At 39.4% G+C, this 22,918-nt stretch overlaps 1 protein-coding gene across 4 annotated transcripts in view; it reads right to left on the bottom strand.

The window, feature by feature from the left end:
* ECE1 (endothelin converting enzyme 1) overlaps positions 1–22,918 on the bottom strand; it is a 178,397-nt gene that overhangs the window by 10,866 nt on the left and 144,613 nt on the right. For all 4 annotated transcript variants that reach the window (XM_074218208.1, XM_074218209.1, XM_074218207.1 and 1 more), the window contains 7 exons: positions 20,977–21,091; positions 15,992–16,102; positions 14,781–14,879; positions 12,675–12,752; positions 10,675–10,778; positions 9,693–9,803; positions 8,212–8,279 (listed from right to left, as the gene is read on the bottom strand). In XM_074218208.1, coding sequence (XP_074074309.1) covers positions 8,212–8,279; positions 9,693–9,803; positions 10,675–10,778; positions 12,675–12,752; positions 14,781–14,879; positions 15,992–16,102; positions 20,977–21,091 — 686 coding nt within the window. The remainder of the gene's footprint in view (positions 1–8,211; positions 8,280–9,692; positions 9,804–10,674; positions 10,779–12,674; positions 12,753–14,780; positions 14,880–15,991; positions 16,103–20,976; positions 21,092–22,918) is intronic.

The following is a 22,918-nucleotide window of genomic DNA, read 5'->3' as shown; positions in this document are numbered from 1 at the left end:
CACAGCTAGGCATTTATTAAGTGTCTGAGGCCCGATTTGAACTCAGGACATCCTGATTCCAGGGTTGGTGCTCTATCCACTGCTCCACCTGCCTGCCCCCCCCCCCAGTAATCTTAATAGTAGTTCTTTTCTCTGGTGACAAACTTTATGGTGACATTCCCCATCAACTGGAGAATGGTTGAACAAATAATGTTCACATAGCCAGTGTGTGTTAGAAGTGAGACCTGAATTCAGCTGAGTATTCTGATCCCAAAGTCAACTTTTTATCTCCATCATACCTTTCATTAACCAAAATAACAGAATTATTAATATTTATTATATTTTCATTCATTAATTAAATGACTAATATTTATATAAGTGTTTTAAGGCTTATAAAGTGATTGCTACATAATAACCATAGTGGATTGTAAGGTCCAAGAAGGCAGGCTTCAAAGAGCAATTGGATAGGGGTGGCAATTTGTCAAGGGAGGATAACTATCTCAAAATTTGTGATGGAGGAGAGAAAACCTGGGAATCATCTAATATCGACACTAAATTTTGGGACAGCATCTTTCAAAAAGTTTGGAGAAAGAGTGAGTAGCATCCTATGAACTAAAATGATAGAAAAGTAAAAGTTCAAGATGGATAGAAAGTTCCCAAGAATAAAATCCCAGGCATGCAAAGAGAAAGATTCCAATGAGAAAGCTAAGGGGAGCTGTTTAAAGAGACTGGGGTAAGGGCATAGGAAATTTAGATAAGTTACATTTTTAAAATAATATATAAGCAAGGGCAGGAAATTGATAGTAAATACAAAACCTTGGCACAGGACTAAAGGAAAGAATGCTAAGAAAGTTTAAACTCTGAATAAATAGGGGCAAGCAAAGTTGGTTGGTTATTATCCACCAGAGGACCAAAATGGTACTATTATGTTGGAGTCAAGGTTTAGGATGGCCAACTATGGACTGATCAGACCAATACACGCTTAGAAGGCTCTACCGCAGGTCAGACTATAGTCCACACAAACATTTGGAATGAAGATGTCTCTGAAATTGTGCTCCTATTTCTTTTAAACTACTTCAATTCTGCTTTGTTCAGAGAGCACAACTTCTTTGATGTGGGCACCCCATACTGGGTGGTCCTGTGCAGTGTCTCCCATGTCACAAATCACTTCCAAAGTTCTTAGAGAGGCATTGAGTGTGTTATTGTAGCGTTTCTTCTGCCCACCATGTGAGGGCCTGCCTTGTGTGAGTTCTTCATAAAAGTCTTTTAGACAAACATACATTTGGCATTTGAACAATGTGGCCAGCCCATTGGAGTTGTGCTTTCTGTAGTAGAGTTAGAATGCTCACAGTTTAGCTTAAGATAGGATCTCAGTGTCTGGTATCTTATCCTGCGAATCTTCCTAAGACAATTCAAAAGGAAGCAATTTGTTTTCCTGGCATGGTGCTGGTAGACCCTCCAGGTTTCACAGGCATACAACAATGAGGTCAGCACAATAGCTCTGTAGGCCTTCAGTTTGGTGGGCAGCCTAATATTTTTCTCTCCCCCACTTTCCTTTGGAGCCTTCCATACACCGAACTAGCATCTCTGGAATGGATGGATCTTGGAAAGTAACTGCCAAGATAAGTGAACTTATCCAAAGGATTCAATAATTTTACATTTTCTGTAACTGCTGGTTCTATGTATGGATGCTGTGGTGCTGCTTCTGTTTTCTTAGTGTTAATTGGCCAAAGAAAATTTATACAAAATTGGCACATGTAACAGAATTGATCCATACTTCACTGCATCTCAGCTTCAAAGGCAGCATTGAATGCACAATCATCTGCAAACAAAAAACTATCCTTCCACTTTAGTCTTCGTTTGAAGACTTTTTAAGTTAAATAATTTTATGTAGTTGCTGACCTTGATGCCATTTTCATTCTCAATGAAGGCATCTGCCAACAGTGCTAAACATCAATATAAAAAGCATGAGAGTAAGCACACATTTTTTCTTCATTCCACTGGTGACTGGAAAAGTGCAAGAATATCATCCACTATTCAGAATCTGTGTATGCATACAGTCCTAAATCTGGTACACACTACTGATAAACTTCTTTAAGCTACCACATTTTGTCAGTTTTCCATTTTTCCTCATGATTGATCTCAAAGGCTTTGATCAGATCAATGAATATTGTGTACAGACTTCTATTCTGCTTCATATTTCTCCTGGAATTTCTGGGTAGCAAATCACATTGACTATTCCCCAGCCCTTTCTGAAGTCACACTGGCTCTCAAGTAGGTGACTACCTTCCAAGTAGAGGATCAGCTTATTAAGGATAAGGATGACTCTGGCAGGAATCTGGCCAGCAAAGACTAAGAAATAGCTATCCCTTCTCTCTCCCTCCCTCCCCAGCCCCATTATTGTTTCAGGACAATCTATTCTCTTTACCTTTAGAGAAATGTACCATGGAGATATCCTGGGACTTCTAGGGATTAACCTCTTCTTGCCTTATAACCCAGAAGATTTCAACCAGATTTTGTAAGAACAGTGGAGTCACTGTTTTATAAATGTCAGCTAGAATAAAATCAACACCAGGTGCTTTGCTACATTAAAAGAGCATAATGGCATTCAAAACCTCTTCTCTAGTAGAACTTCAGTTAAGGAGAGATTGACTTCAATCTGAAGAAAACAAGTCAGTGGCTTCAGTACTGTTTGATGATGGTCTGTTGAGAACACTAAGGAAATATTCCATTCATCTTTATAGGATCATGTCCCTATCACTAATCAATGTGGTTCCACAGGCACTGATGCACCATAGTTTTTTTTCCTTGCCCAAGGCCAGAAAGCTAGGTAATTATTAAGTGTCTGAGGCTAAATTTGAACTCAGGTCCTTCTGACTCCAGGGCCAGTGCTCTATCCACTGCACCACCTAGCCACTCCTGCATTTTTAGGTTTTTGAACTTTATATAGCCTTCAGATCATAAAAGTGCTTTGGATTGTTATTATCCACATAAAACTTAATTTCATCTGCCTTCTTACTAAGTCAAGAAAACCACATTGCTCTAAGCTTCACTTGTTCTTTACTTTTGATGAAATTAAATACTGCCTTCCTAGAGATAAACAAACTATTCTGCTGATAAACCTGTGGAGTCCTCAATTTTCATTTAGCGGCTTCTAAATTTCCCTATCAATCATTTTTTCTCTTTTTTTTTGAAGGCAATAGGTTTAAGTTACTTGCCCAAGGTCACACAGCTAGGTAATTAAGTGTCTGAGGCTGCATTTGAACTCAGGTCCTCCTGACTCCAGGGCCGATGCCCAATCCACTGCACCACCTAGCTGCTCCCCATCATTTTCATCAAACCAGTATTAATGTTTGTGAGTGTTCTGACCCTGATAAACAATGTAGTATTGTACTCCAAAACTCTGAAAGCTGCCCACACCTTTTCTAACCCTCTATTGCCAGCTGTGTGTTGGTTCAGTTTTCCCTTCAAGTTAGCAACAAAATTCCTGCTTGAATAAGTACTCTAATCTGTTGAAATGAATTCTTCCGGTAGTTAGTAGTTGTCTTGCCTTGGGGTCATCGTAGCTGTTGAATGCAAATACTGAACTTGGAGAGGATGAATCTGTGAGCAGTCCAGCATCCTGCACCACCCATTGTCTTCATCACTCTCACATCCTGTCTACCCCTTCATCATGACTATTAAATGTCATTGTTTGCTGTGAGAGTGCATCCATAAAGTTTTATTGTGCTTAGGCAAAGAGAAGACAGTGTTGGTGAAGAGAAGATCATAGAGATACACAAGTCTTCAATACTATTGCTGTTTCTGATTCTATTCCTTCTAAGGTCTCCCTGCCTTATCTGGTAAACTATACCCATACTAGCATTAAAGTCACCCAGAATTATAAATTTGTCCTCCTCTGGCACCGTGATAATAAGGTCTCCAGGTCTTCATATATTTTTTCTTTGACCACATTAAAGTTTCTCATGATGGAAGCATACGCACTGATGGTGGTTTGGCTTTTTCCTTCAAATGGCAATTGTACTGTCATAAGACTCCTTTTACTAGACATACAAGCTTATTGACTAGCTTAGTTTTGATTGTGAAACTTGTGTCAGCTTCAAGGAGCTCCTCTTCTTGTCCAGAAGAACATGTATCCAAAGAGCTTGTCCAAAAAAACATATATCCAGCTCTGACTTTAGAAAGCTTCATTTGTCAATTTTATTTCACTCAGGGGTACTATTTAGATGAAATACCTCCTGATTTCTCTTGCAACAAGGGCTATTTTTTTTTCAGGTCTACTGCATTTCATGTTGACCATAGGCATGCACACATTCCATGTACCAATAGTGAGTAAAATCACCTTGGCAAAAGTTTTTGTACTTTTTTGGTGTTTTGATTGCAAGGGCAGAATCTTTACATGCCATAATAAGCAGGCCAGAGTTGGATAAGCAGACAATTTTTAGGGCACCTTTTCCATAAAATATAGAGTACCTTCTTTATACTTGCACTGAAGGTGAGCAGTGTGATCCTTAAAATGCTGCTCACACACCTAGGGGACTGCTGAATCCCTTTGCTGCTTCCAATGAGTAGACAACCTATGACCTGGGTCATTTGTGCACAGGGTTGTGATTACAGCTCCCAGTGTATTTGAACCTGCTGCTTTGTCACTTGCCTACAGCCAAAGGACTTTGAGGTAGATAAAATGATATGAGTGATGCCTTTTGATTCATACATAAGTGAAGCAGAGTTGCATAAAGTTGTTGACCTCATTTTTTCTTCCACAGTCATTGAAGTCCAGTGGCAGGGCAAAAGTCAAGATGACAAGTGATGACTTGGGATGTAGAGGATGTAGATATCATCTTTGATATCTAACCAAACTCTAAGTGCTCCATAGTGCCTACTTCAGCCACAAATTGTTCTCATCTGCTTATCCCATCAGGGAAAGTCTTTATGTGTTTGGTAGACACCTCCCCAAACTGCCAATGAGCTTAAGAGACCTTAGTTACCCTCAACCAAGTTTAGCTCTTCTGCTGAAACAGTTTACCAAGTGTGACATCTTCACATGCTACAGCTTCTTGAGGCCACAGGTGAGAGTTGGGACCCCAAAGGTGGATAAGCAACTTTAACACCAGAGATACCAATCTTCCCTGAAACTACCCCTAAACCCCAATAGGCAAGGCATTTTATGAATAATAAAAAGGGTTATTGGAGTTTTTTAAATCTAATATATATAAAGTGTGTCTCAGTCCCTGAAGGCCTATATAAATGTCAGCAGTTCTGTTATTATTACTATGAACAAGCTTGAGCAGTGAAAAGAGCAGGATCAAAGAACAACCTAGCTTCCTCTTTGGAATGCATGGGGCAAGAATGATACACAGAGGACTGAAAGCTTTGGAATGGGAACTGATGAACAAAACTGGTTAAGTGGGAGTTGAGACTCAAGATAAGTAGGGAGATAATAAGTACCTGGTTGCTCTAAATGAATTCAAATCATCAAGGCAAAATAATGGATGCCTCCATTCTCAGGTATATTGTAAGCACTTGCAGACTTTAGTGTATGATGATCACAGAGGATGACTTAGCTATTCTCAGCAATATAATTGTATCAAAGTGTTTGCCTTCTCAAGGAGGGATGGAGGGATTCTGGAACTCAAAAATTATTTTTAAAATGTTAAAAATAATTCTTACATGTAATTGAGAAAAAAAGCATTCTTTAAAAAAAAGAAAGAGAAGTTACAGATGTGATGGCTTAACCATCACATTAACTGTCACCATTGCTGAAAGACTGTTGGGAAGGAGAGTTACCAGAAAACTGGAGAAGGGCAGTTATCTGAATTTTCAAGAAGGGAGGAGAGTGGCATCTGAAAACTGTAAGCCAGTGTGTATGACTTGGATTCTGGCAAAATTCTAGAATGGATGGATTAAGGGATGGCAAATGAACATCTGTAAAGGGAAAAAGTGACTGGCTTCATAAAGAACAGGTCATGCCAGATTAACTTTACTTCCTTTTTGACAGGGTTATTAGACGGGTGGATCCAGGGAATGCTGTCAGTCTAGTTCAGCTAGATTTTAGTGAAGCCTTGGGCAAAGTTTCTCAGGCTGATTGTGTGGACCAGTTAGAAAGCTCGATTTATTAGACAATAAAGAAGTTAAGTATGTTCTGCCTGGTTGAATGGCCAGAACCAATGCTTCAATGCCAACTTGGGAAGAGCCCTCCAGTGCAGTGACTTAGGAATCTGACAGCTGTTTGAGGTTTTTATGATCTAGATACAGGGAGAAATGGAAGGCTTATCCAATCTATGAAAAATACAAAGCTGGAAGAGATAATTGTGGGATGGTGAGATCGGGATTCAAAAGGACGACTTTGTGACAGATAAAAGACAGGGCTGAATAGATGGATCTTAATATGGACAAATGTCAAGTCAAACTTGGATTCAAAAAAAATCAATGTCACAAATATAAGATGGGGGAAAAGTAACTGATGAGCAGTTTTTAGAAAAAAATCTGATGGACATTTTATTATTAATATGTTAAATTTAACATACACTTTAAAAAACACTATGTAACATAAGTTCAGATTTCGATATACAATTCTCATTTCCAATCTTCTTTGTATAGAGGGTGTCAAAAACCTTAGTGAGGCTTTAAGCTTTCACAGCTTAAATACAAATATGGAAATATGAATGTTTGTCACATTCATGATAAAAATGAAATGGAGGGGAAAAGATCTGCAAGTTTAATTTGAATTTGAATTAGTTGTGGAATACAGGTGCTAAGAAAGCTAAAAGGATCTTAGGCTACTTTAAGAGAGGCATAGTATCCAGGCCATAGAGGTGATAATCCCCCTGGACTCTACCCTGGTCAGATCAGATCTGGAGTACAGCATCCACTTCTGGGCACTATAATTTAGAAACAATGCCTGCAGGCTGGAGAAGGTCCAGAAAAGGATAACTATGATGATGATGAGTGTTGAGGAAATTGAAAGAATGAGGCATAGAGACTTAGTGGGAACATGAAAGCTGGTTTCAAGGATTATTTGAAGGGCTGTGAATGGAACAAAGCTCCAGAGCATTGAACTAGAAACAATAGTTGGGAATTGCAAAGAGGCAGATTTAGGTCTGTTGTAAGCAATTAAAGATATCTGAAAAGCAGGAGATGCTGCCTTGGGAGGCCTCTGGTTTCTCCTCATTCTCCTTCATCTTTAAGCAAAGGTTGGAAGACTGGGAGCCAAGCATCTGCTGTAAGAAATTTATACTCAGGTATGGGCTCCACTAGATATCCTCTCAAGTCCCTTCTGACTTTGAGGGTCTACAATTCTGCATCTGAGCTTTATCTGAATTTTCTCAGGGCCTACCATAGGATTTTGCACACAGAAAGTACTTAATAAATATTTGTTAAAGCAATGTAATTATTATTATTGTTAATTTTATATCAAATTTAATAGTTTAAAATATATTTAATATAATAAAAAGAATTATCATAAACTATAATTTAAAATATAATAAATAATTATTTATTATTACAAATAGTAATAATATATTAGACTTATTAAAAGTATTATATTCATCTAATATTGATTACCAATTTAACAATAATAATATTATCTTTATTTTGATTTATATTGATTTATATTTTAAAATTGATTTCCACCCAGACAAGAAGTACAGGGGCTAGTCAGTCTTTTTTAGGGGATGTGGTGATTCCTGTTCCCTAGAGGGTCACCATATCGATCCTGGGTTTAGTGAGAACTTTTGATTGACTGGAAGCTATACCGGAGCTCAGAACTCTCAAGCTCAAGATATTCACTAGTCTTAAAGTCTTTTCAGCAGCAGAGGGGTATAGGCAAGCCCCACTATGCTTGTGTGGAATTATCACTCATTTTACAAATGAGGAAACTGATTCCCAGAGAGGGAATGCTACTTGTCTTAGGACCACATAATTCATATTAGAGGCATGATTTAAACCTAGCTTTCCTAATTTCTTTGTATTGTATCAGTAGTACCAAAAGGTTTTCTACCTGTGTGCTACCTCATATAGGCTGGTGGAAGTATATGGTGCACTGGGAAGTATGGCAGCTTATTTTCAAGGTTCAGATAAGGTGTCTGATTCTGGACTGCTCATGTCTGGGCAACAGCAAAATCAGACACCAAAACTGGCCTCTGAAATGCTGGGTCTTAGAAACTTCAGAACAGAGAAAACCCAGTAAGATGAGGGGTCTCAGGCAGCACAAGAACCCTGCAAATAACTCACCTTGATCATCAAAGGCATGAGTCAGCTCATGGCCCACAACAACTCCAATTCCACCAAAATTCAGTGACCTGCAGAGTAAGGAGAAAGGTGTTACATGGCAGATATAAAGGGTAGATTAGAAGGATAGTTATGAAGGGTAGATTAGAAGAATAGATATGAAGGGGTGCCAGCTTTTTCCTGTGAGAGTAAAAACCTTAGCTGGCCCAGCCACTATTTTAAGCTAGCCTCAGACCACTATGCCTCACTTTCTATCCAACCATTCACCATTGTCATCCTAGCACCTATACCCCCGTCTCCCATATATTTTTCATCTCTGGCTCTAGGAACAATAATTGAATCAATATTTACTTTGATAATTAAATCAATAATTGCTCCAAATGCAATCCATTACTTTCTAAGACCATGTACATAATCTATGGAACTGCTTGGACGCAAACTCCCTTACCTGATATGTTATCTCCTCCTATTTGATGTGAAGGGGAGGGAATGGTTCTCTTTTGCAGTTGTGTGCCCAGCACCAAATTAGTCATTAAGTCAAGTAAAAATTTCCAGTACACAGTAGGAGTTTAATAAATGCTTCTTCACTCATTATTTCCTATTCTAATGTCCCTCAAGTCAGAGGACTGTGGGATTTAGCTCCTTAAGAAGACTAAGTGGTCTCTAAATTCCATTTTCTCTCTGCATCACAAAAGTCAAAAGTCAACATTTATTAAGCACTGACTATTGGTTGAGCCAGTATTATACTGTGATTTAAGATTTGCAAAGCACTTTTTAAAAATATTATCTCATTGGAGATTGGCCACAATCCCTTGAGGCAGTTGGTATTATGCCTGCTTTTTCTGAAGTGATTAAAAACTTTAGCTGGCTCAGTCACTATTTTAAGCCAGCCCCAGAGCACTTGACTATTAAGGTAGAGGAAGATGAAGGGTCACATAACTCATAAGTCTCTGATTCAGGTTTTCCTTACAGAAACAATTCTCTGCCCTCAAGCAGCTTAGTCTAGAATCCCCTTATATTAGAGAAGGAACCTGATGCACAGAGTGGGGGAGAGCTTTGCCCAAGGCAAGTTGATAAGGAAATTCAGGTCATCAAGCTCTAGCTTTGGGGTTCGTTCCAGTATATGTCAGCTCCTTTATTCATTTGGGGAATGGTGAGTCCACCTACATGCTACATGTGACATAGATGACTCTAGCCCAAGCCACCAGCCATGAGCAAAGCCAGGTACCTGATATCTTGGTCTGAACAAGGCTCAGAAGGAGAAGAGGATAGTGAGAGTCAAGGCTCTATCTGCCAAATGTCTTGTCCCTGTCTCTCAGCTCCTCGTGGATGTAAGATTCTGTTTTTGCTTTTTTCCCTTTGTATTTGCATTAATTTAATCCAGTGAACTTTTTAAAGAAAAGTTTTCTGACCTACTGATTGAAGGAAAAGGTGATGGAAAGGGTGACCTAGGCAACAGGGATAGTCACTCTAGAGTCTCATACTTGGGTGATGTACGGGTGTAGAATGGAGCCTGGAGGATGCCAGCTGGAAACACAATCTCGTTCTTGGTGGGTGAGTAGTAGGCGTTCACCGTAGGAGGAGTCATACTCCACCTGTATGATCACAAGAAATCAAAGCGGAGGTCACTGGTGGAAGGGAAGTAAAGGATCACTCCTCTGTTCTGAAGTTTTGTTTAGGTCTCTAACACACGCCCTACCTTGCAATGTAAATATAGCAAATATATTTAGCCCATTTGTGTGGGATGACAGGATTTACAGCTGTAATGGTCCTTAGAACTCATCAGGCTATCTTCCTTACTATTTAGAAAAATGAGATCAAGAGAAAGGAATCTGTTTGTCCAAAGTGATGCAGAGAATAAATTTCAGAGCCAGAATTTAAACTTAGAATTTTGACCTCCAAATCTAGTGCTTTTCTTGCCTTGCTTCTTTCCATTTTATAGATGAGGAAATTGAGGTTTGGGTACATGTCTTGCCTAGCTTTTACATAGCTTTTACAGTGGTAAAACCAGGGTTAAACCCTGGCTTTCTGACTCCAGGTTCAGTGTTCAATCCCTTACATCTTGTGGCTTTACATACTACCTGTGATATTCAGTGGTGATCATCAGATAAACTGCTGAATTTATTAGCATTTGTTAAGCACTGACAATGGGGATACAAAGGCAGAAACAAAACTATCTGTCCTCAATGAGGTCATTTTCTACTTGGTAACACAATAAACACTCAGCTGCCACACGATTATAGATTTTAGAACTGGAAGAACCTTGGAGGTCATCTAATCCAATTCTTTCATTTTAAAGATGGGGAAACTGAGACCTGGAGAGGTTAAGGGACTTTCTCCTGGCTGCACAGGAGCTAAGTAGCAGATGGATGACTATCCTCCAAGCACTTTCCTTTTCTATCTAATGGGGTCTTATGGTTAGAGCCCTGATGCCTCCCCTATGATCCCAATGAGGACAGAACTTACTGATCCCTGTTGGGAGCTTTTCTGAGCTGGTCTGCAGTGACTCTGGATGAGAAATTGAAAAACCGCATGGCATTCTCAAAGTAAAGATCTGGTACAGCGATGTACTGGAAAAGAGAAAGATTTCTGAGACACATTCGGGTAGAGCAGTCTCCCACTTCCCTGGGCATAGTCCCTTTCAGCCAGTCACCAAGTATTTCTTAAACTTCTATCAAATTCCAGGCGATATGATAAGAGCTCAGGATACAAAGAAAGGCAAAAAAAAAAAAGTCCCTGCCCTCAAGTAACTCCCTAATGGAGGAGATGACATGTACATGATCTTTACAGAATAAATGGAAGGTAATATTAGAGGAAAGAGGCTAACAGTGCCAGAGACCAGGAAAGGTCTCTTGTAGAGGATGGGATTTGAACTGAGTCTTAAAGTAAACCAGGAAATCTGGGAAGTGAAGGTGAGGAAAGAGAACATATCAGGAGCTGAAGATAGTTTATGGCAAGCATTCCAGGTCTTTGTATGCTATATCCCAGGTTATTTTGAAATAATTTAAAGAAGAAATTTTCCAAATTCTGGTAAATGAATAGACAGAATTATAGTAAGGGGAACAGTTTGTGAACACTTAAAAAGAGTGAGACGATCATTAAGGAACGAGCTTGGGTTTACTAAGAACAAGTCATGCTGAACAAAGTTCATTTTCCATTATTGATGGGGTTACTAGATAGGAAGAATGAGGAGATATCATGGACAACACAATAAACTCAGGTATTGGTAAGGCAGTTGGCATTTGACTTAAAAATAGCATAATATTTTTAGTAAGCATGATCACCTAATGAAACCAATAGTAGGTTACTGTAAGTCATCATAGTTTTAAGGGAGAGGTGAAATATAAATATTTCTTCTAAGGAAATATTTCAGTTTTATGGTTCTAGTTTAAAGGAGAGATTTACCAGATGTTCTGACTATGATTTGTGATCAACACAGAACCTGTAACAGATAGCGTCTAGTTCCTCAAATTCAAAGGACACTGTGGTTTAGAAGATGGACCTAGTTTGTTCTATCCCTTTAAAATTTCAAGTTCAAGTTCCAATTTCAAGTTCTAAGAGGCTGGAAAGGGACATGTTTCTGGGAACCAAAGGTCACCAGAACAAGGAGTAGTTCTGTCCTGGGTATCTTTGGAGCCAAATTCTTGCCACTCCAATAATGCCCTTTGGGCACTTTTGGGATATGCTTCCATATCCTTGGGATATGGGATAGTTCCAGCTTCTTTTAACACCCCACACTTCAAAGGAATTCTGATCACTTGCAATAAAGTAATGGGGAATTCACCTGACTTGTTCATTTCTTCTAAAGGAGGTTAATGATTCAAGGGAGACATTTAGGTGGAATAGAGAAGGTGAGGATTGAGATGCTGAAGAAGAAGGAACCTCTAGGGACATCTTATCTATTGAGTACTTGAACAGAAATTTCCTCTACAATATGCCCACCAAATCATTCAGACTTCATTTGGAGTAATAGGCCACCATCTTTCTGAATGGTCCTTGTGCCTACCCAGTTGTCAAATACCATAGCAGGTTGATTCTAGAAGTGGCTCTGCTTTTGTCTGGAAAATGGAGCCCCCCCTCATCACTTATTTGTGACCTCATTGGTAATAATCTTCCACCTTGGGTCTCATTGAGCATTGTACTCTGTAAGGTTTGTACTCTCTGTGGCACATATGTAATGCTATATATTAGAGCTGCTTCCATTAGTATAAAGTAAGCTCCATGAAGGTCAGGGTAATGACTTATATAAACTTTGTCTCTTTTAGTGTCTGGCATAACATACAACACACAATAGATTCTTAATAAATAAATGTTGGATTGTATACCCCTCCGAAATTTGAAAAGCTACTAAATGTACAGCTTTTGGGTACAATCCTGTCTCCCCTCCTGAGTCTGCCTGGCAGAGGGGAGCCCCAGAAGGGATTCTATAGTGCAAAAGAAAGTGAAGAGTCATGAAGCCAACTCACATCATTGAAGACCTTGTCCAACTCCTTGGGATCCATGATGAAGTTGGGGTAACCAATCATATTGTAGATTGCATCTGCCTGGTTTGGGGAAAAAAACAATGAGACATGTTCAGTGCTGGTGGTGCTCAACAGGAGACACCTTGGTAGAGGGTAGCTTTTCTTAAAGTGTGGTCCAGAGAGCTCATTAGGGGGTCTGCAAAGTCAGAACTATTTTCATTGTAATTCTAATTTCTAAGAGTAGATATTGATAAATATAACTCATATAAACAAAAGTTCTTTGTGGGACAATCCTCAATAATTTTTCAGACAGATGGGGGCTTTTGCAAAAGGTTTGAAAACTGCTATTTTAGAAAATAGAAAAATGGGGCATGGCTGAGAGAAATGGAGTTCAAATTGAGACACTGACACTGAAAATCCAAACAAATTATTGTGTACCAATGAAATGGAAATGCTCAAAAGAACAAATGCAGAGAAACTCAGGAAGATTGATAGGAACTGGTACAAAGTAAACAGCGACAGGAGAACAATTTATAATGATTAGAATGTTGTAAAGGAAAACAAGTTGGACTTAAGAATTTTAATCAATGCAATGACTAATCACAACTCCAGAGGTCTGGTGATGATACAAGGCAGACTGCCTCCTGTCAGGGATGGGAGGAAGAATGTGACACACATTTTCAGATGTGACCAGTTTGGGAATTTGTTTTGTTTGATATTATATATATTTTTTATAAAGGAGAACTTTTTTTCTGATGGGGGAGATAGATGGTTATAGAGGAGGTAGAAGAGATGGTAATAGAAATTCAAAAAATTTCTGTGAAACAGTTAAAAATACAGAAAAGAAAGTAGAAAGAAGTTCAGAAGGGCTCACAGACAAATAGAGCTGCCTTTTGAACCATGTTTAATTTAATATGTATTTTCTTAAAAAAATGAATCTAATAGATATTTTACAATTTCATATACAATCCTCTTTTTTGCTTTTTTTTCCCTAAATGGAAATATTTGTATTTGTCAAGCTTATAATAAATTTTAAAAAGAGAAGAGGAGAAGGGGGGGGTCTAAGATGAGAGAAGGAGCCTCAAGATCTAACAGAAGAAATAGACACAGGTTCTTTGAAAATGTGAGTCAATTTACTGAGGGCTCATTAGATTCCATCAGTGGCTAAGAATGTAGTGAAAACGAAGGAAAGGTCAAAGATTAGGTGGTTCCCAAACAGGCTGATTGGCTCCACCCAGACAAAATGCTTCTTTGTACATGTTACAGACAATACCCTTCCCCCTACTCTTGGCTACAACATAGGAGTATGAACAGAGTGACTAGCCTACTACAACTAACCTGCAGTACTGGAAAAAACAACTAAAACCTCTAGAAGACAGTAGGATTTGGGGCAAGATAACCTAAGTTCAAATCTGGCTTCAGACACTTAATGCCTGTGTGACTTTGGGCAAATCACTTTGCCTCCTAGGCCTCAGTTTCCTTATCTAAAAAATGAAGGCTACTTAATAACCTCCAAGATCTTGTATAGAGGAAGCTTTATGGGGCCATAGTGCACAGAACACAGTCCTGAAGTCGGGGAAGACTCATCTTTCTGAGTTCAAATCCAGCCTCAGGCACCTCCTAGCTGTGTGACCCCAGGCAAGTCACTTCACCCTGTATGCCTCAGTTTCCTCATCTGTAAAATGAGATGAAGAAGTTAATGGCAAGCCCCTCCAATATCTCTGCCAAGGAAACTCCAAATGGGGATCAAAAAGAATCAAATATAACTGAACAACAACAAAGGTCCCTTCTAGCTCTATTACTAGCACTACTGCTATGACTTTTACCAGCCTTCATAGAAGAATTTAAGATGTACAGAAGTGCTTTACAAATGTTATATCATTTTATCCTCACAACAACCCTGGGAAATAGTGCTATTATTATTATTACTATTTTATAGAAGAGGAAACTGAAGCAAATAAATATTAAGTGACTTGTCTGTCTAGTCTTCCAGCTAGAAGTGTCTGAGGCAGGACTTGAACTCTTGTCTTCATGACTCCAGGTTCAGTGCTTCATCTACTTCACCATCTGGATGCCTATCTGTTCGATATGGTTTCTGAGGTGACTTACCTTTTCTTTGGCTGATTTCCGAGTGTCCTCATCCATCCACTGCAGGGTGCTTAGACTTTCTTCGAATGCTTTCTTGATTTCCAGGATCATTTCACTGGCCTGGGGAATACAGACAGGTATTAGTGGGGGCCTGCACAGCTGGCATAATGGGAGAAAAAATGTTCTGTAAGCAGGGAGGTTAACCTCTGGGCATAGTTTCAACCTGGGCAAAGAGGCTCTGCCTCCAAAGAGCTAGTACATTGGGCAAGTCGTTCCTTGAGACTTGGTTTTTTCCTTTGTAAAATGAAGAATCTCTATAGTTTGAGTCTTTCAAGTTCTGTGAACTTGCTTTTAAAATGTGTTTTGATCATTGTACTTTAATGTAATTGGTTTCCTTTGTCATTCTATATGTCATCTTTTCATTTATGCATTTAAAAGGCTACAGTGGTTTGACTGCCAAAGGGTCCAGAACACAAAGCCAGTGAAGACCCTCTGGAATGGACAATCTCTAAGGTTCCTTCCAACTCTAACACTTTCTGTTCTCAGGCCCCTTCCAGCTTTGAGTTAGTATTCTGATGTCTTTTCTCTCTCTGACAACTGTATATTCCAAGGTCCCTCCCATCCCCGACAATCTAGAATCCCTCCTCCATTTTAAGTTTGCTTCAATTCAAAACTCAATAAAATTCAATTAGATCCAATATCTATTTATTAAGTGCTTATTATTTGCTGTGCTATGTACTTAAAAAGGTTCTGTCTTCAAGGAGCTTACATTCTACCCACTCTAAATCCTCTAATGTTCCATGTGCTCGTGTCTAACATTTGTGTTCTAAGGTACTTCCCAGCTCTGACTATCTAGGACAGCTCTTCTCTGTTTTAAGCTCTTTTCCAGTTCTAACATCTTTTATTTTACAAAAGGTCCAGCAGACACATTTGAGGCTTAAGAGGAATGACTGATGTCCATGGGGCACCCAGTTATTGGCCCTGACTACTGTGCAATTTGCAAAGTTTGTCAGTGTTAATAAAAAAACTAAAGATAGATGAAGGAATGCAAGGCCAAGGACTCCCAAGAAAATTGACATTTGGGGAAAGTAGCATTTTGGTGGGTGGACAAAAGGGATCAGATTGGAGAGGGGAAGAATGAGAGCAGACTGGATAAATAAGAAGTTTCACGCCTAGAAGGGAGGCACTTGGCTAGGGTGACAACGGGGAGCGCCCCCAAGGGAAGGACTTACTATGTTCTTGCTGTCCTCTGCAAAGGTGGCTTTCACAAACATGGCTCCCAGGGCAAAGCCCAGGTTGTTATCTGTGTCACTCACGCAAAACTTCCAGCGTGGAAGGCACGTCTGTGAATGCAAAATAATATAGATGAATAACTCCAGTCTGTAGGAAGCATGGTGATGTGAAACTCCACCTCCACCATCTACTTGCCTGTAAAATGAAGAGATTGGACAAAATAACATCTAGGTTTTCTGGAAGTTCTCAATCCATGGGCCTATGCTTATCTGATTTCACTTTAGCCATCCTCTCTTGACCTGGCTCTAACACAGTGCTGTCATTTTGTTTCTCCCTTTATCTCTCTTTCCCAATGTCAACATGCTCTCACATCTTCCTTGTTATTCAGTCTTTAGGACCCTATTTGGAGTTTTCTTGGAAAAGATACTAGAGTGGTTTGCATTTCCTTTTCTAGTTCATTTTACACATGAGGAAACTGAGGCAAACAGGGTAAAGTGACTTGCCCAAGGTCACACAGCTAGCAAGTGATTGAGGTTGGATTTGAACACATGAAGATGAGTCTCCCTGAATCCAGGCTAGGACCTCTATCCTCTGTGAGACCTAGTTGCCCCATGTGTTCTTTAGATAACATTTAAAAAAAAAAACAAATGCTTTTGGACTCAATGAGGGCATTTTAAACACTTGAAATGGGTGATCACAGTATCCCTGAGAGGAAAAGGGCCTTGAACCCACTGTGATATAGTAGAAAGAGATAGAGATACTGGTTTCAAGTTCCAGCTCTGGTATATATAAACTATGACCTTGGGCAAATCAAGTCTCTTCTCTGGGGCTCAGTTTATGAAATAAATAGAATGAACTAACTGGTCCCTAAGATTCCTACCTACTCTAAATTATAAACTTCAAGGTCATTTTATGCAGGACTACAGACAGCAAGACAGATAAATGACAGCTGATATCACTGAAGATATTTCAGGGGACAAATAGGTGGCACTAACTCTGAAGTCAGGAGAACCTGAGTTCAAAGTTGGTCTCAGACATTTGCTAGCTGTGTGACTGTGGGCAAGTCACTGTAACCCCGATTGCCTTTCAAGAAAGAAGGGAAGTGGGGGGGTGGCTATGTGGCACAGTGGATAATGCACTGGCTCTGGAGTCGGGAGTAACTGGGTTCAAATCCGGTCTCACTTAACCCCGTTTGCCTTGCAAAAACCTTAAAAAAAAAAAAAAAAAGGGAAGGAAAGAAAAAAGAAAAGAAGGAAGAAATGAAAGACTCTATAGTCTTCTTCAGCTGCCCATGTTGATGGTTCCAAAATCTTATGGTCAAGAGAATCTTTTTTTTTTTAGGTTTTGGCAAGGCAAACGGGGTTAAGTGGCTTGCCCAAGGCCACACAAATAGGTAATTATTAAGTGTCTGAGACCGGATTTGAACCCAGGTACTCCTGACTCCAGGGCCAGTGCTTTATCCACTATGCCACCTAGCCACCTCCAAGAGAATCTTTTAATACAAAGCACATCTCTCATCTTTACATTCTTAGTCCTGAAAAGTCATTTTTGATATGATCTCCTTTTATACCTTAAGGCTACTTCTATTTTCCATCCCCTAGGTTGCATCATCTCAGTCTCTTTAACCTTTCCTGTCCTTTCCTTGACCTTCCTGACTGTTCATCCTTATCTGAATAGTTTAGAAGCAGACAGATCATTCTATGATGGGTCCAGTCCATGCCTAATACAATAATAAGTTCTTTAATTCTGTGTTCTGGGCAAATCTGTGGCTACATTTGTGGCAATGTTATGGTAAGTTTCATATCCACTTTGACATCCAAATCCTCTTCTAATGAACTCATATGGAGGGATTTTTCCTAGCCTGAATTTGTGTCACTACCAGAGGTCAAATCAGTTTTTCTTGGGTTTGGGGAAAGTTCAAAAAAATTCTTGTGCTCTTGCTGGGAAATTCCCTCCATTTGACAAGAATTTATTAAGCACCTACTATATACCAGGCACTGGGAATAAGAAAAGGCAAAAGTGAGACATTACCTGGCCTCAAGGAGCTTATATTTTACTTTGAGGATACAGGACAGCAGGTAACTACATAGAGAATAAATGCACTGTGATTTTTTTTTTTCTGAAAGCAAAAATAGAGCCCTAAAAACTGGGGGAACCAGGAAAGTTTTCTTTAAGGAGGTGACAGCTAAACAGTGCAGCAGATAGAGCACTGGAAGACCTGAGTTCAAATCTGACCTCAGACACTTATTAGTAGTATGATCCTGGGCATGTAATTTAATTGTCTGCCTTAGTTTCCTCATCTGTAAAATGAGCTGGATAAGGAAAAGTTAAACTACTCCAGAATCTTTGTCAAGAAGACTGCAAAGGGGGTCATAAATAGTCAGACATAACTAAAAAATAGTTGGACAACAGTACAAAGATTCTGAGAATATTCCAGATATTCAGAACAGAACCAGAAAATAAAATAATGTACTCAGAAATTAGCCAGCAGGCCAGCTAGGGAAAAACACAGATGCTCATTTGTAAAATGGTAATATCAATACTTGTGTTGCCTAAATCATAGGCATACTGAGAAATACCAGTCAGATAAGCTCTGAGAAACAGAAAGCACTTTGTAAACTTTCTAAGAAGCTACAGAAATAATAATAGCGATAACTCCCATGAATATAGCACTTCAAAGTTTTACAAAGCATTTTCCAAATCTTATCTCATTTGAGCCTCCTCATACCTCTGAGAGGTTATTTCCATTTTACTGATGTGGAAACTGAGACAGGCAAGGTTACCCAGGGTCACATAGTCAGAAAGGATTAAACCAAGTCTTTCTTCTGGACTCCCAGGCCAGCTCAACCCCCCCTGTAGCCTCTGTGGGTTAGTATTATTAATTGATCATTCTTAACATCCCCAAATCCGGTGGAGCAGGACTGTACTCCAGGAAACCTAGGAAGCCATTTTATTTATTTTGATTATCCCTTTCCTGTTAAGAGATGGCTAGACAATTAGATCAGAGGAAAAGGAGGTAAGTTTTCCACCACTGAGGGTCTGGCTCTGAGAGACCCACTTCCGACCATTCATTGCCTACTCTCATCTGGGTCTGTGTTGTCTCAAGAGACATGCTCAGTCTCACACTGGAGGAGGGAAACTCAGAAGGAGGAGGAAAAGAGCAGCAGAAAATGCCTCCAAAGAGGAAAAAATAATAACAGAAAGTCACCTTCCCAGAGCAATGGTGTAAAGCTTACAAAATGCTTTCCACAGAACTAGACCCTTGATAGACCCCTTCACTACCCATTTTATTTTTTAATTTTTTTAGGTTTTTGCAAGGCAGATGGGGTTAAGTGGCTTGCCCAAGGCCACACAGCTAGGTAACTATTAAGTGTCTGAGGTTGGATTTGAACCCAGGTTCTCCTGACTCCAGGGCCAGTGTTCTATCCACTGCACCACCTAGCTGCCCCGCCAACCCATTTTAAGAAAAATAGATTGAGTCTCTGAGAAGTTTAAGTGACATGGCCAAGATCACAAAAAAGCTAGTAGTTGTTGAAGTGGAATTGGAACTGGGATCTCCAACTGTATTCAGCATACAACAACGACTATCCAAAAACTTAATCATTCCACAAACATTTATTAGGCACTTTTTTATGTCCCAGGCACTCTGGTGGGCGCTAGGACTCTAAAAAATGACACAATCCCTAATCTCAAGAAGATTATATTCTGATGGGGAGACAGTAAGCACTTGTGTAAGTATATTCAGAATAAATTTGAAGAAAATGAATACACTATAGAGTAAGTAATTAAATACAAATTGGCAGATGGGAGGATCAGGAAAGGTTTCATGTAAAATCCAATGCTTAAAATATAGAATTATAGTCCAAAAGATACTAAAGTTTTGACCCAACAAGGACATACTTACACCTATTCCCTAAAAAGATATAAGAAGGGACCTATCTGTACCAAAAATGCATATTACAGCAGCTCTTTTTGTAGCAGCCCAAACTGGAAACGGGATATTCACCTACTAAACTGGTATATGAATGTAAAAGGTCACAACAAATCACCTTATGGAGAGTATCAGAGAAAACTGGGAAGACCTCAATGAACTGATGCAGAGGAAAGTGAGCAGAACTAGGAGAATGATTTATGCAACAACATCAAAGATATAAGGAAAAACAACTTAGAAAGACTGTAAAACTCTGAGTAACATAAATATAGATCCTGAATCCTGAGAACTGAAGATGAAACATGCCACCTACCTCCTGTCAGAGAAAGCTTAAAATGCGGAATGAGATATCTATTTTTGGATGTAGCCAGGATGGAGATTAGTTTTTCCTAGATTATGTATATTAGTCATGAAGATTTTCTTTCTTTTTTTTTAAATTGCTCAATTGGGCAGGGGGATAGAAGGAGAGAGAAGAGGGAAAGATAATAAATGCTTGTAAAAATAATAGCTAGCATTTGTAAATTGTGAAGTTTATAAAGCACCTTACAAGTATTACCTCCTTTTATCTTTACAACAACCCTGGGAGAGGAGGTGCTATCATTATTCCTGTTTTACAGATGAGGAAACCTAGGCATTTGAGTGTTTTATCCAGAATCACCCAACTAGTAATTGTCTGAGGTCAGATTTGAACTTAGGTCTTCCTGACTCCAGGTCCAGTGCTCCATCTACTGGGACATCTGGATGACTAAGATTTAGTCTTAGTTTTCTGGGTAGCCCGCATGTGTTGGAGACAGCACTTGACCTCAGACTTTCTTGGCTCCAAGCCCTACAGAAGGCTGACCATTGTTTTGTTCATGAAAGGTACTTAGCTTTAAGAGGAAACTGAGGACCCTGTGGTGAGCAGCAGAGCTAAGATCTGACCAAATCTCCTGACTGGAAGCTGTATGCTTTTGTTCATCATCAGCCTCCAGTAGATTGAGGCAGGATCAATGGGATCCCAAGCTGGGCCTGGGACACTTTCCTCCCATGTGAGAGAGGACTCCCCTCACTCACCTTCTTGGTCCCATACATCACTTCCATGAATTTCTCTTCAGCATCCTGAAAACGCTGATCCAAGAATGGACTCGTTTTTTTCACCAGGTTCCATATCATGTAGTTGTTCAGGAGGCTGTTGAAAAGAGGAGAGAATGTCGTGAGTCAGAAGGACCCTCGGATACTCCCTCCTCTATGAAGCCTTGTTATTCATGTGGGTGGTACCTTAGAATGTAAGAGGGAAGAGACTGTCTCACTTTTTCTCCATTAGGTGTTTAATAACTGTCTGCCAGAACAGGAGAACATCGCACACAGGAACAGCAACATTGTGTGATGATCGACTATGACAGACTTCGCTATTTCAGTAAGAGAGTGATCAAAGTCAATTCTAAAAGACTCGTGATGGAAAATGTCATCCGGAGAAAGAACTATGGTGCCTGAATGCAGATCAAAGTAGACTGTTTTCACTTTTTAAATTTATTTTTTCTTGTGATTTTTCTCCTTTTGTTCTAATTCTTCTTTTGCAACATGATTAACATGGAAACATAAGCGACATTATTGTAAATGGATAACCTATATCAGATTGCTTGCTGCCTTGAGGAAGGGGAGAGGGAAAATTTTACAAAAATTAAAGTTGTAAACTATATATGTAGTTGGAAAAAATATTATTAAGATTAAAAAAAAGATGTTTGCTAATTGACTGGTTTGTTGGGAACTCCTAACTGCCTTCAAGGTTCAGTTCAGAAACCACCTACTCAAGTGTTTTGCCAGATTGTCCTAGGTGTCTTGCCCTTTCTTCTAATTATTCTAGTGTTAGGCTATGTTGTAGCACAGTCTGGCAGTTAATTAAGTAGATAACTTAATATTTGACAGACATAATTTTCAGTCATGTCTGACTCTTCCTGACCTTATTTGGGGTTTTCCTGACAGAGATATTGGAGTGGTTTGTCATTTCCTTCTCCAGTTCATTTTAGAGATGTGGAAACTGAGGCAAACTGGGTGAAGTGACTTGCCTAGGGAAACACAGCTAGTAAGTGTCTGAGGCTGTATTTGAACTCAGAAAGATGAGTTCATGTACAATGGTGCTCCCAGATGCCCTTTAGTTAAGTCTGAGAAGACCGTATTTGAATCTCCCTTGTTTCTTCGGATCTCTCCAAGTCAATTAATCAACATTTATTAATCACTTACACTATGTATTATCAAATACTATGCTAATCACTGAGGATACAAAAAAAGGCAAAAATACACAGTCCCTGTCCTTAAAGAGCTACTTTCTAATGGGGAAGATGACATGTAATAAAGACACAGATAAAATAAATGGAAGGTAACCTCAGAGTTAGGCACTAGTAGTAGTGAGGAGAAATACAGGGAACCTGCATTAGGCAGAATTTGGGAAGACTTTTCTTTTTGAAGCAATTGGTGTCAAGTGACTTGCCCAGGGTCACACAGCTAGTATATATTTGAGGCTGGATTTGAACTCAAATACCCCTGACTTCAGGGTCAAAGCTCTATCCACTGTGCCACCTGCTATCCCAAATTTAGGTAGAGTCTTGAAACCAAGGAAGCTAGGTGGAAAAAGAAGAATATTCCATACATGCAAAGACATTAAATTGGGTAATGGAGTATATAGTATATGAAGAAAAGAAAAAGGGTGGCTAGGTGGCGTAGTGAAAGCACCGGGCCTGGAGTCAGGAGTACCTGAGTTCAAATGTGACCTCAGACACTTAATAATTACCTAGCTGTGTGGCCTTGGGCAAGCCACTTAACCCCATTGGCCTTGCAAAAACCTAAAAAAAAAAAAAAAAAAAAAAGCAAAGATGCCAGTGGGCATCTTTGGGCAGAGGAGAGTCTGAGAAGACTAGTAAAGTAGAAAAGAATCAGGTAGTGAGGGGCTTCAACTATCAAAGAAAGGATTTTATAGTTGATCCTGAAGGTAACAGGGAGCCAATGGAGTTTCTGGAGT

The sequence above is a fragment of the Macrotis lagotis genome, chromosome 1 (assembly GCF_037893015.1).
Source record: "Macrotis lagotis isolate mMagLag1 chromosome 1, bilby.v1.9.chrom.fasta, whole genome shotgun sequence".
NCBI classification, from domain to species: Eukaryota; Metazoa; Chordata; class Mammalia; order Peramelemorphia; family Peramelidae; genus Macrotis; species Macrotis lagotis.
The sequence above is the reverse complement of the archived record's forward strand: the minus strand, read 5'-3'. Positions and strand labels throughout refer to the sequence as shown.